We start from the raw sequence: 14867 nt of genomic DNA on the forward strand, positions 1-14867 counted from the left end.
ACATGATTATCAAAGTTTCAAAATTATATGAACACATACAAAGCATGAAATTTTGATATATGCTATTGTAAATGGATTAGAACAACCATTACACCCACTAAAATAAGTTTTAAAACATCAAAACAATTTGGGGTAAAGTTTCTAGTCCATTTCCAGCAGCAAAAGTCGAAAATCTGCATTCTGAACCTTCTACTCGCCGAGTGCACGAACCTACTCGGCGAGTAGGTTGAACTTTGCCTTGGACTCGTCGAGTCCCCCCATGGACTCGGCGAGTCCATCATGCAGACAGCAAAGATTTCGACTTTTTCACTATTTTGCATCAAGTATCAAACAAGCAAGCCTAGGCTCTGATACCACTGTTGGGTTTTGAGCAATCTAACACTTCCTAAGTCTGCATGCAACCCTAATAAACCTTGGATCTATGTTTGTCTAAATACATGCAAAATAATAATTTTCCAAGGTTCATAACCTATCTAACATGGCATGGGGAACTTTTAAACATAAAAGAGTTAGAAGAGATTACATACCTTTTTGATGAGTTTGATTCTTAAGGAGTTTGAGGGCCAAGCACAATAGTGTGAATGCCTCAAATGGAATCACAAATCACCACAAACTCTTGGAAAACTTTGAGAGAGTGTATACATACTACAATTTTCGGCCACACACAAGCACACACACTAGTGGCTATTTCATGCAACATAAGCATGCTTATATAGTGTACATGATTAGGGTGAAACCCTAATAACCCATGACCTTTCCTTTTCCAAGGATCCATGGGTTAAAAGCTCCATGGATCATCCATGGACTTCCATACAAGCCTAGCCCATTAACAAATGGGTGTTAGCCCGCACCATATAAAATCAATAGCCCACAATCTAATTAGTCTTCCTTTTAATCTCTAAATTAATTCATAATTAATTTAAGACTAAGACTAATTAAATAACATGACTTCATATTAATATATTATAACTTATTATATTAATAATAATATGTGTATAACTCTCATAAAATTATCCATAAATAGTTTGGATGAAATGCAACCCAAATGGACCATGTCGGGTCGGGTCAAGTATATACCAAATAAGTTATGGACTTAGACACCTTATCTAACATGTGTATCGGTATTTTGGGGTAACTCACTAAGCTCTCGGGCTTACAGTTTCAGTTTATTGTTTCAGGTATATCAGGGGATCATGGCAAGCCGAAGGCATGATCGTACAGCTCCTCCTGTTATGTTATGTTTCTGGGAAAACTCTGATATAAGTGTATTTTGAAAACAAAGTTGTAATGTTTTGATGAATTCAACATGTTTTGAAAGTGTAAATTTGGCTTGAATTTTTGGGTGTTACAGGTCACGAGTCGCAGGGCAACCCGACTCGACTAGTCGAGTTCCCTTATGGACTCAACGAGTTCCTTCCATTGCAACACTCAAACGACCTTCTGAGGTCAGATCTTCTTCTCTAACTAGTAGATCTAACGTTCTAGCACTCAAAAGTCACGTAAAGGTTTAAACTTTACGTTCATGCAACATACATAAAGCCATAAATGGAGAAATAACCTTCAAAATGGTAACCTAACCCAACCTTAAAAGTCAACGGTCAAACTTTGACTAGACTCGTCGAGTGTACATAAGTGACTCGGCAAGTCCAAGCGAGTACTCTGGATCTTTCTAAACCTCACTCGACTCGTTGAGTGAACCCTCCACTTGACGGGCTACAACCGGTCACGAGTCGCGGGGCAACCCGACTCGACTCGTCGAGTTCCCTTATGGACTCGATGAGTTCCTTCCATAGCAACACTCAAACAACCTTCTGAGGTCAGATCTGCTTCTCTAAATAGTAGATCTAACCTTCTAGCACTCAAAAGTGACGTAAAGGTTCAAACTTTACGTTCATGCAACACACACAAAGCCATAAATGGAGAAATAACCTTCAAAATGGTAACCTACTCTAAAAAATCTCATGAAACAGCATAAAGCTGGAAGGTTGGGACTTTTTGGACCTCTCATGGTCCAGATCTAACATCTACACCACCTAGGGACATCACATGCTTCATAATCCAACTCAAAATAATGCAAAGAAATCCTAGACTCAAGCAATCTATCAAATACACGAAATGGGAAAGGATTTGTACCTCCAAAAGCGAATCTCAGTATGAATAACACAAATCCAAGCTCCACAATCGATCTAGCTTGGACTTTCCCACTCCTTCTTGCAAGAACACACCAAAAGGATGAAGAATTAGCCTTTTCCTTGCTCTCTAAGCTATCGTCACTCTCTAGGGTTTCTCAGAGGAGTAAGTGGCCGCAAATAAAGGCCATAAGGACCTTTAAATAGGTCCTAAACCCGAGAAATTAGGGTTTTCCTTGTCAGCACCGACTCGTCGAGTCAGATACCCGACTCGGCGAGTCCAGTCGCTAAAACACATCAAAAGTCACGATCCTACTCGACGAGTTGAGGCACCAACTCGTCGAGTCCCTCCAATAACTCCAAAAAATTAAATGATTAAATAATCAAAATAGCATACCTGAAATTCCGAATGTTACAATGACAATTTTATACCTCAAAAATGATGCCTTTGAAGAAGAGTTTATGGATTTAAAGCCCCTCCTTCAAGTTAGATGCTTCCCACCTTCAAGCTCCTTTCAAGAATCACCAAAAACCACTCTTTTAAGCTCACCAAACTAAAGATGCAAGATGGAGTACAATTCTAGGGTTTCTCTGGACAGGGAGGCTGGTAAGGAGGTCAACCAAGAGGGTTTAAGTCCTTTATATAGGATGCGGCACCCTAAAATTGGGGTTTCATCATTGGCCGTCAACTTGTCGAGTTGGGGCTCCCTAACTCGTCGAGTTGGATCCTTAAACTCCGCGACCAAATAGATTTCTACACAACGAGTTGGAGCTCCCCAACTCATCGAGTTGCAGCCCAAATCCTTTAAAAATGTTGAGAAATGAATAATACCTGAACCAAGCGTTACAACTAGTTTATAACCTGTGAGAACCGCAGTTATAAAATTAATTAAACTTTCATATTAAAAAATCAAAATTATTAATCAATTATTTTAAATAAATTATTTTTTAAGATATATTTTTTTAATTATATAAAGTTATAATCATTGATTTAAATAAATACGTAAAGTTATATCACTTTATCATCTGTATTAGTTTTATTTTATTTTATTTTTATGTAATTTTATTAATTTAATATAATTTAAAGTGAAAATTTTTAAAATTTGAAATTTAAAATGGAGAATCAATTATTAATTTAATAAAATTAGAATGAGAAATTTTAAATTTTAAATGGATAATTAATAGGTTAACAAGTAGCATGATAGGTGACATATAATATTAATGGAGAGTTTTAATATTATAACATTTGTCAATAGTAGGATAAACCTATTTATTATTAAAATATATGGAGATATTTAATTAATTTATTTTTATTGTTAGATACTATGTATTTTTAAAATATTTTATATGCTTAAAAACAAAAGAAAAAAAAAATCACAAGATGCTATATAAAATATTTCACAAAACAAAAAACATATCTATTAATTAAAGAAGAAAATTTAAAATTAATTAATATTTAATTAATATATATATATATATATATATATATATATATATATATATATATATATATATATATATATATATATATGATGTTATGGATATTTTAAAAATAACGTTTGAAAAAAATAATACAATATCAAATATGAAAAAGTAAAACCGTGAGAAAAAATATTTATGTTAATTAACTTTTTGTTTTGTTTATATTTAGATAATTTTTTTATATATTTAACGATTTAACTTGTTAAATTTGTTTACCGGTTACGATAATAATATATTATTAATGACAATAAAGAAATTTTAGCTAATTATTAAATATAAACGAAATGAATTACCTTTCTAAATCATTTTGCTTTTGAAAAACGGTTGTTACGAAATTCTTTACATGGATTGACGCTGTTGTAGAAACAAGACTAAAGATTCTTGACCGATTCAAGAAAGGTAGCTACGGCAGCCCCCTTCCCCTAGCCCCTGCACTCTTGTGTGAGTGCCTGTAAAGGTTCGGTAAAAGGGACAAAATGGGAAAAGAATATCCGTGGTAGTTACGATCTAACACCATATTAATTTATTCAGAAATTAGTGAAGCAACTACGAAAATTCGATGATTTATAGGTCCAATACACACACCAGACGACTTTAAAATCAAAGAACACAGCGACTGAGAAGAATCTTAACGATAAATCCCCAAAAATGTCGATTGCGAAGAAAGGGCTTCAACAGTACTTGCTTCAGCTGCAACAGCATCCTTTAAGAACAAAGGTACTGTTTCTTCTCGATTTCCTATTATAGTTTTTCGAATTCACGAATTGGGTTTTGTTCTATTGTTGAATCATGAACTGGGGTTTCTTCCATGAATTTATCTTTGAACTGCTTTTAGTTTGATTATGTGGTTTTTAGTAAAATCAATAACTGGGTTTTGTTCTTTCGGAATTGAGATTAGTTTCCGAACCGGGTTATGTGTTTCTTGATTAGCGATGAATTAGGTATTTTTTTGTTACTGAAAATTTGTCATCTTGAAGGCTTTGACAGCTGGAGTCTTGTCGGCGATCAGCGATATCGTGTCTCAAAAGCTCACAGGCATCCAGAAATTGCAAATCCGTCGACTTCTTCTCAAAGTGGTATGATCTGATTAGTTTTCATCTTAAGTTGAATTGACTTTATATTTGGTGTAATCAATTCAAAAATTTTCTGGTGTTTTTTTTTAAATCGAGTTCTTGAAATCATTCCGTTGACTTTAAAACATTCAAGTTTTTAGTTGTTTATTTGTCAGAATTCTTGGGATATCAAAATGAATTACACAAATCTTATCCTTTACCCACATCGAGTCCATTTTTAACATAGATACTTTGATATCGATGCACGAGGCCATAATTATAACGATGTTTACGAAAGATTTGTGAAAATTATTGTGAAATGGAAGGAAAAGGTAAAACGATGTCATATTTGTAAAAATTTGTAAAAAGTCAGGACTTCACATAACTTATTCTTTCTGCAATAAATGAAAAGGCACCAGTCAAATATATATATATATATATATATATATATATATATATATATATATATATATATATATTTATATAAGAATGAGTATATAATATTAATGTGGGAGAGTTTGCAGCTTTTTGGGTGTGCATATCTTGGACCATTTGGGCATTTCTACCACTTATTGTTGGATAAGTTGTTCAAGGGCAAAAAAGACACGACAACAGTTGCCAAGAAGGTATCCTAAGAACCTTTGATGATAAGGATAATAATGGAAATTTACAATCTTACAACCCAATTATATGACACCTAATTGGTGATTTGATCTATATATTTGTAGGTGTTGCTTGAACAAGTGACATCCTCTCCATGGAACAACTTGATTTTTATGCTCTACTATGGGCTTGTTATCGAGGGTAAGTTCTTTTTGGCTCCTTGTTTAAATAAATATGTTGACTAGAATTATTTTAGTAAATTTGAAAGTTATTATTTTTTTTTTTGAAAAATCAAAATCATGATTAATGATAGAAATAGGTTTTTCTATATAATCAGTAAATAAGTTTTTCTTGCATTTAACCTTTTTAAAGTTCGTATCATTTTTCAAATTTGAAGTCATAATAATTTATGGTCATGTATATATATATTCAGGAAGATCATGGATTCAAGTGAAATCTAAAATCAAGAAGGAATACCCCACAGTACAATACGCAGCATGGACGGTAAATCCATAATTTCAGTTTTTACTCATGTTTTTATAAATTTCTATTGTACAAATCTTTTAAAGAAATAGCAATTTGTTTTATAACATCCTATTTTCATTTCTTTCTATAACAACATTATAACTTCTTATTACGACATTGTGCTTTGAAAACTCTACCCAATTACAGCAGTGAAAATTGCTTTGTATATAATTGGGTAGATTTTTTAAATAGTATAATAATGTAATTGAAAAAATAAAAAGTACGTTGCTATCTATTGCATTATTATTATTATTATTATTTCTTTTGAATGTTTTGTAACAAGTGAATAATATTTATTAACCAATGTGTGCAGTTCTGGCCAGTAATCGGGTGGATAAACCACCGCCACGTGCCGCTGCAATTCCGTGTCATTGTCCAAAGCTTTGTTGCAATGTTATGGTAAGTTTATTCATTTTACAAAAAGTATCAAGAATAAGTCTTTATAATTCAAATTATTTTAAAAGTATCTGAAATTCTCATGTTTACTAAATAAAGTTCTACTCAATTATTTTCATTTATTAATGTGGTTGTACTTTCGATTTTTTTTTCTTATTAGGACATTATACTTTGAAAAATCGGCCCAATTTACATGGATGACATGGCTAAAATTTGGGTAGATTTTTCAAAGTAGGATGTTGTGATGAACAAGTGAATGAATATAAATTGCTATTTTCTAACCTTTTTATCTGAATTTGTTGTTAAGAATTTGGTTTTTCTCTTCCGATTTTGTAGGGGTATATTCTTGAATCTAAGAGCAAGATCAGTATTGACAATTAAAAAAGATTAGGCAATTTGTAAGGAACTTCTCAAATGCTGCTGCAAGAATTGGCTCTTATTTAGTTTAAAATATTATTAAAGGTATGTTTTTAGTGTTTTGGATGTTTTTATTCAGATATGCAAAAACAGCAAGATGGGTTTATGTTCCGTTGCCTTTTATCTTGTTTTTAAAGGTTGGGTTGTAATTGTCTATGTATTATTACGACAGCGACTAATTAGAAATTTAGAATCAATGATATGGTTACATGTTATGTGTTGGATAAGCTGTTAATCTTGTTAGGTGCTCTTTATTTATGACTTAATGTAGATAATACTTAATCCGATAAAAAAACAACTTTATCTCAAGTAGCTGATGTTGTGTTTGCGCCCTAGCTTTTCAGCTAGCTTATCAATAAATTATCAAAAATAGTTTTTATAAAAAAATAGTTTATAAGTTAGTTTTGTGGTTTTACCAAATATTAAATTTAATAAGCTCAAAAATAATCTAGGTTATATGAGCCAAACACAGCCTTGGTCCTTATGGCTAACTAATAACTAGATCAAGACATATCTACGTCAAAATGAGTCGTTACATATATTATAAGCGGGACACGTTGTTATTATTATTATTATTATTATTATAAAACCTTTCCTAGCACAATAATAATATATTGTACAAGGAAGTCAATGATAGAATAAATGTTTCTTACGGATGAGAGTTGGTTGTTAATTAGTTTCAGGTACGTATATCGTACAAGGAAGTCCATTAAAAAATAAATGTATATACATACTCAAACCCATCTTTTTTGCGATCAAAAAAAAAAAAAAAAAAAAACAAATCGATCCATCTATTGTTCATAGAACATTTTATATATATATATATATATATATATATATATATATATATATATATATATATATATATATATATATATATATATATATATATATATATATATATATATATATATATATATATATGTTCATGTGAGACGGCCTAATTTTATGAGACCATTTTTTTATTTTTTTATTTTTTTTAAATTTTTTTTAGTTAATTCAAGTTCCGAAAATAATATTTAAAAAAAACAATTTTTTGATTTTTCCATTTATTTTGCATTTTAAAATTATTTTTAGAATATGTACAGTGTAATATTCTATTTATAATATTTCACGTATTTTTTCAAAAAAAAAGGATTTTTAAAATTTTTTTTTTATATTTTTTTAGTTAATTCAAGTTCCGAAAATAATATTTAAAAAAAGAATTTTTAGATTTTTCCATTTATTTTGCATTTTAAAATTATTTTTTAGAATATGTCAGTGTAATATTCTATTTAGAATATTTCACGTATTTTTCAAAAAAAAAAAAAAGGATTTTTTTATTTTTATTTTTTTTAGTTAATTCAAGTTCCGAAAATAATATTTAAAAAAAGAATTTTTGGATTTTTCCATTTATTTGGCATTTTAAAATTATTTTTAGATTTGGTCTCACGGTCTCACAAAATTAGAATGGTCTCAAATGAACCTGAACATATATATATATATATATATATATATATATATATATATATATATATATATATATATATATATATATATATATATATATATAATCGGTTGAGAACTTATATTTCCCGAGAACGCAAGAACTAAAAGTGGACCGTTAGATCAAAACTAATTCATTAGAGCGTGATCATAAACTTATCGATTTCATTTAATGTTTAATTTTTTTGTGTTAATCTACATATTAATAGAAATGTCTAAAAATTACATAATAAATCAAAATTTCGGATTCTTTTAAAAATAATATTTTTTTCAGTTTTTTTTAAAGTGCAAAATTTTTAATTTTTTTAAAGAAAACATGAATATTTGAAATTTTTTTTTTTCTGTTTTTGCAGATTTTAAAAAAAATAGTATTTTTCAGTTTTTTAAAAAAAAATTGTAGATTTTTTAGTTTTTTTTTATAGCAAACATGAACTTTCGAAAAAAAAAATTGATTTTTTTAAAAAAAACTGCATTATTTTAAAAACATTTAAAAATCAATAAAAACTAGAATATTTAAAAAATACTATAATTTTTTAACCAAAAAAATCAACATTTTTGATACTTTTATGCATATTTTTACAAATGCATATATGCATATTTCATATACTATAATATTTGTAAGAAAATAATAAGAAAACTTATTTTATTTATTAATCTATAAACACAATACAATAAGTATTTTATTCGATATAATATAAAATATAAAAAACAAAAAAATGCTACAAAATTTCAAAGCATTTTCACGTCTTCGTATCAATATTTCCATATTTTCTTCAGTTTATCAGTTTTCACCTCTTCAATATTCACCACAATTTCTTCCAAATCTACAAGAAAATTAAAAAGAATCTGATTGATGCAAAAACACTCACAAAAATACATATGTGATTTACATGTGAATCGCATGTAAATTCATATGTGATTTACATGTGAATCATATGTAATTCATATGTGAATTACATGTGATTTACATATGAATCACATGTAATTCATATGTGAATCACATATAATTCATATGTGATTTACATGTGAATCGCATGTAATTCATATGTGAATTACATGTGAATCACATGTAATTCATATGTGATTTACATGTGATTCATATGTGATTTAATTGTATGTGAATCACATGTGATTCACATGTAATTTATATGTGATTTACATGTGAATCACATGTGATTCACATGTAATTCATATGTGAATCACAAGTGAATTACTAAGTTAGTATGTGAAAAAATATGTACATGTATATATACCAAGTTAGTAAACAACCATGTGAAAAAAATATGTACATGTATAGATACCAAGTTGGTACCTATATACCTGCACATTTTGATATCTGGTCACTGAATGGATCAATATCATTATCTGAAGTATCCTTTATGTTTGATTCTTCATACAAGGAGGATTCTTCTGTTTGATTTTCTAGCTCCATAATGTTGTTCAAATGAAAAATGGTTTGATATTAAATTACAATCAGAACATGACAGTTGATGCAATGAAGATGAGAATTCAAATCCCAGATAAAAAGTTTTATGGCAGCCAACAAACTAACCTTATATCTGCATTTTTCTTTTAACATACTTTAACATCTTTCGATGATTTTGGGAAAGACAACTCTTCCAACTATATAAAAAGTAGAAAAAAATTCAATTACAATATAAAAAACTCTAAAACTAACAAATTGTGATAGAAATATGTGTGTAAAACAATTCAAAGATACTTAAATTTATGAAAATAATATAGTATCTTATGTTATTGAACTCAATCATTCTACTAAATCAACAGAATGGTGGTGATTGTAACTGGATTCAACTGATCATGGTATTACATTCCACCGGTAACATGAATTTCTAAACAAGTTGAAACTTGATTCAAAAGATGATACTATTTGAAACATTAATCGAATGTAAAGAGTCAATCAACATGCAAAAAACCTAGATCTACTATGATTTGGATGTGAATTTTCAAGTTGAGCATTGCAAATTGAAGAACCAACATCAGATAGTTCGATAATCAGTTAATTTAGATGAGGTTACGTATCTGAATAATCAGTTTTCATAATCTTCATAACAAACATTCAAATTAAAACAACTATTTCTTAAATTATTCTCCACATATGTTAATCCGACCATAATTGTAAGATATCTTTTAAGCGTGATTTTGAGGATTAATCACATCACGATAACAAAACATAATCCTCTTTCAATTTCACTGTAGATCGGAGTTAGTGAATTGTTTTAGTAATCGAATACCTTTTGTGAAGAACGTGTTCCAGTATACACTCAATATTTGAAATTGATGCACCATCGCTGCCCTGAAACTCATCAACAAGTCGTGTAGTTGATCGGTAGTCATATGGATCCAATCATTGGAGTATTTTCCAAGTGATTCTTTTACATCAGAGGGTGAATCGGTTCAGTCGAGATAAATTGAGGTGAACCTAAAATGTGATCGAAAGGTCGTTTCCATATCTATCAGATCGATAGAGCAACCACGATGAAATTTGATTCAATCACAGGGAGGGCCGACTATTAGAGGGAGGAGGGAGGCGGACGATAGGGAGAGTCAGTGAAGAATACGAGAGAATTCGATTTGACGGAATCGAAGGTGGCAACGACGACATTTGACAGAACGATATCATGGAGGCGGAGGCGACGACGATGCATCTGGCAGAGGTGAAGGTCACATCGTCCGCTCTCTTGGTTCATGGAAGAAGGATCTGATTGGTTTATTCCTGAGTCATTTTCTATTATCCGTAAAATAGCCTCAGTGACATTTTATTAATATACCCCACCCTTTTACCATTTTATTTATTTACAAAAATGCCATAATACATCTTGACAATCATTTTTTATCTAACGCTCCTCTTTTAGTTCTCGGGAAACTATAGGTTCTCAAATGATCTTTCCTCTCTCTCTCTCTCTCTCTCTATATATATATATATATATATATATATATATATATATATATATATATATATATATATATATATATATAGGCTTAGGGAATATGTGGCTGTCATGTACCTAAACTTGTATATAGAACCATCCAAACAATGTAGTTTTGATCCATTTATATCCAAACTAATCATGATATATCTTTTACTATTGTTCCTTACTCATATGACTTACTAAATTCATCAAATTTATGTTCTTTTTCTTAATTGTTTCTAAGAACTTAAAACATTAAAAGTCATGACTATTTAATCAACCCTATTAAATTCTAAATGAAAACTAATAAAATAAAAGATAAAAGATCATGTCATAATTCAATGAAGGTTTTCACAAAATCATTGGATATAGTTTTTCAATTGAAAGACAAAACGCTTTGGTTATATTAAAAAAATATTAGTTTTTTTATTTTCTCTATAAATTTCAATAATTATTTGCAATAAAAATATAGATAATTGATCTTTTTCATTCCATAATTGAACTTAATTCACTGATATTATATTAAAACAAAAGTACTAGAAAATGAAAATGGATTTGTTTTGTTTAAAACTACGTTGTTTAAAAAGTTCTATACCTAAGCATAGATACATAACAGACACATATTCACTTTTCTATATATATATATATATATATATATATATATATATATATATATATATATATATATATATATATATATATATATATATATATATATCTTAAAGGACATGTGAAGTTTTAAGATGAAACTTTCTCCCCCTTTATAATTTTACCACTTTATTTTATTTCTTTATAATTTTGTCACTTTATTTTTATTTTTTTTTATCTTTTTCTACTAAACTTTCACTTTTACTTCTTTACAACCATTTTTCTTTATTCTTTATCATTTTCGTTAACCGTATTCTTTTATCTTTTTTATTTTATTTTATTTTATTTTTTTATCTAAAAAGATTCAATTGTAACTTTTCTCACATGTTATTTACATTTTCTCAAAAATGCTCTGTTTTTTTAATCCATTTACAACTTTGTTTCCTATTTTTCAAAATTATTTTATTTTGATATTTTGATTTCTTCTATTATCAATCCGAACTTTTTAACATTCAGACTCTCATCACATGTTTTCTAAAAAGTTGATGAATTCAATCAATTTTCTTTATTCTTTGGAAATTTTAGTCTAACATATAGCTTGATGGTTAACATATGAGCGTGGTGCCCACGATGAGGCCACTTTACGTTGCCCCACACTGCTGACTGCTGAGATTCCACCTCTTGGCAATTCAATTTTATAAGGATACAACTTTTGAACCAATTGTTTTATATGATTGTGGTGATTAAAAGAAATTAAATACATACCACATTATTCAAGATTTAGTTAGCACACAGATAAGATATATTACAAGGATTATACAACATTAGACATTTGTAGGCCCTAAACCAGTGGAGAAAATAAGGGTTGGTTTGTGAACAAGCAAATGAATCTTGAAAATGGAACAAACAAACAAAGAAATGAACACAAGAACCGAAATACCCGATAAAAGGATCGCCAATCCGACTGCTGCCTTACCCTTTACCTGTTGAGCATATGATATGGAGGTAAGAGCAAGGAAAGTGAGTGGGAATGAGAATGCCCACCATGCCACACTGAACCTTCTCACCGATTTCTTAAAAAGCAATGGTCGACTTGTCTGCAAAACACCAAATTTAATTAGTCTCAAATTATCCATTCATAGTTAGATGTGATAGAATTTACAAGTTGGTTAATTAACAAGTCAAAATATTCCAACATTTTTTTTAATAAAACGATTTAGGAAGGTAACCATTTGAATCTTCTTAAGGCAGTTTTTGATCAATTTGAGTGGTTAGAGGTAAAATAGAGGATAAAATGAGAGAAATAGTAATTACTTTCATTAAGTATAACAACAAACTTTTTATTTCTTCTAATTATTGCATTGCATTTCAAAAAATACCAATATTATGCCAATGTCATATGTATACAAAACAATTTTTGCTGTTATAGTTGGTTAATAAAAATATTAAAACTATAATGCTGTAACTGGATAGATTTTTCAAAATGCAATGTTTTAATAAGAAAAAAAAAATAAAAAATCAAAAGTAGAATATTGTAATTGAAAAAATGAACGTAGGATATTATAAAGCATAAACAAATGAAAACATGTTATGTCTTGCATTTAGCCAAATGAAAGCATGTTATGTCTTGCATTTAGCCAAAGTATAACTCAAATCAACATATTTAGATAAATGGGTCTAAGTTGTAACACAAAATGGGAGGGAAAGGAAGTGAAACAAGCGTTTTGTAGGGCTAATTTCAATGATTAGATGAGATTGATATTTATGTCTTTTGCACAAACAAGAGATTGATGACAAATCCAATGCACACCAAATATAATATAATGCATGTCATGTTTTGTCATGTCTATAATAAATTGGGCCTATATAATTAAGAAGGAAATGAGCATACCAAAGATACAAAAAGAAAGAGTGATAGAAAAAAGAGCATCTTGCAAATGATATCAAAGCTTCCACTAATGGATTCCCAAGCTAAAGTAGCCATGCTCGGGGTGGCTACAAAGAGGAAGAAAACAGGTCTGAGATTAGACGGAATATGATTACTCCCAGATAACCTCTGGTAAAGCGTGATGAACACCACTACATAATGTGTCATCCCAAATGTAAACAGACAAATCCGAATTTCCTTCCATCTTGTCTCATCTGCTACATGGGATGATAACGATGCTACCAAGTTCCCTATTACAGATATTTGGATCGTAGGGTTAGCCATGATAGAGAGAAATCGCTTCTCAGCTGTGAACCACTGCCCATAGACCTTAACATCAAGAGCCAACAATGGAACGATTAGCAACCACCATATGTATCCATATGCGTGCTTATCTGGGAAAATGAACAAAGGGGTGGACTCGAGTAACAGAAGCCATGAAATCGAAGGTGCAAACAAATAATTCATGCCTACATGGTGACGACATTCAGCTTTCACGAGGTTAATGTGGAAAATGCATCTCATTATGTAGAGAAGAGAGAGAGATACGAGGGTGAATAGCGTTAGGCACCAGAAGACGGTGGAGGTGTTGGCGATAATGGTGTGGAGGTTTGAGGTCCGGTGGTGTTGGTTTATACTTTTCCAAAGTAAAGCTTGGGCACCAGCAGATATGCATATCCTGAAGTAGCCAGCATTGATCTTGGTTATTATGGATGAATGCGATCCGTTTGAACCTTCCGTTGAGGGCTGTTCTTTGTTATTCTCCATTATGACTGGCTGTTGATGGTGGCTTACGGTGGTGTGGCAGTCGATTATAGATTCTAGTTTCCTCTGATCTACCATTGTTATATGTTGTATGAGGATGCGATGTGCATTTAATGAGGGGAGATGATTTCTCATTAAGATCATCATCTGGTGGCTTCCATGCATGCAGACATGTGTCTCAAGAATGTGCTCAAAGCACAACGTGATTAGAAGTTTAAAAACTCTTATGGAATTCAGTTTCAGATTGTGATTATAGAATTGGAAGATGTTTCCCATGAATCAAACTTGTTAATGAGAATCGTGTCTTAATCATGTTACCTGGATGTTGGGATGTGTATCCATGCAAAACTAGAATTGAAATTTGATAAAGAAAACCATAGATGTTAGTTAATTATAACAAATCAATTTTTACATATTATTCTGGATATTGTTAGCTAATGTTTGGGTACTAGCATCTACTTTGTGGTTACTTTATATTAATTACGGTAGATTCTATATTTAGTCTTAATTAGTTAGGTTAAATATTTCAGTTAAATTGTAATCAATTTGTAAGCTTTTCTTTTTCAAC

General features: G+C 30.1%; 1 protein-coding gene and 1 pseudogene across 1 annotated transcript; one reads left to right on the forward strand and one right to left on the reverse strand.

The window, feature by feature from the left end:
* Positions 1-3985: 3985 nt before the first annotated feature.
* Positions 3986-6831, forward strand: LOC145046792 (peroxisomal membrane protein PMP22-like). The gene is made up of 7 exons (XM_078995057.1): positions 3986-4328; positions 4589-4687; positions 5188-5289; positions 5392-5467; positions 5700-5770; positions 6105-6190; positions 6524-6831. Exons 1-7 carry the CDS (start codon positions 4260-4262, stop codon positions 6576-6578), a joined length of 558 nt encoding a protein of 185 aa, XP_078851183.1. The 5' UTR covers positions 3986-4259; the 3' UTR covers positions 6579-6831.
* Positions 6832-12431: 5600 nt separating this feature from the next.
* Positions 12432-14377, reverse strand: LOC145014412 (S-type anion channel SLAH4 pseudogene; annotated as a pseudogene).
* Positions 14378-14867: the final 490 nt, after the last annotated feature.

This window comes from Lactuca saligna, chromosome 1 (genome assembly GCF_052625555.1).
Source record: "Lactuca saligna cultivar CGN05327 chromosome 1, ASM5262555v1, whole genome shotgun sequence".
In the NCBI taxonomy this organism is placed as follows: Eukaryota; Viridiplantae; Streptophyta; class Magnoliopsida; order Asterales; family Asteraceae; genus Lactuca; species Lactuca saligna.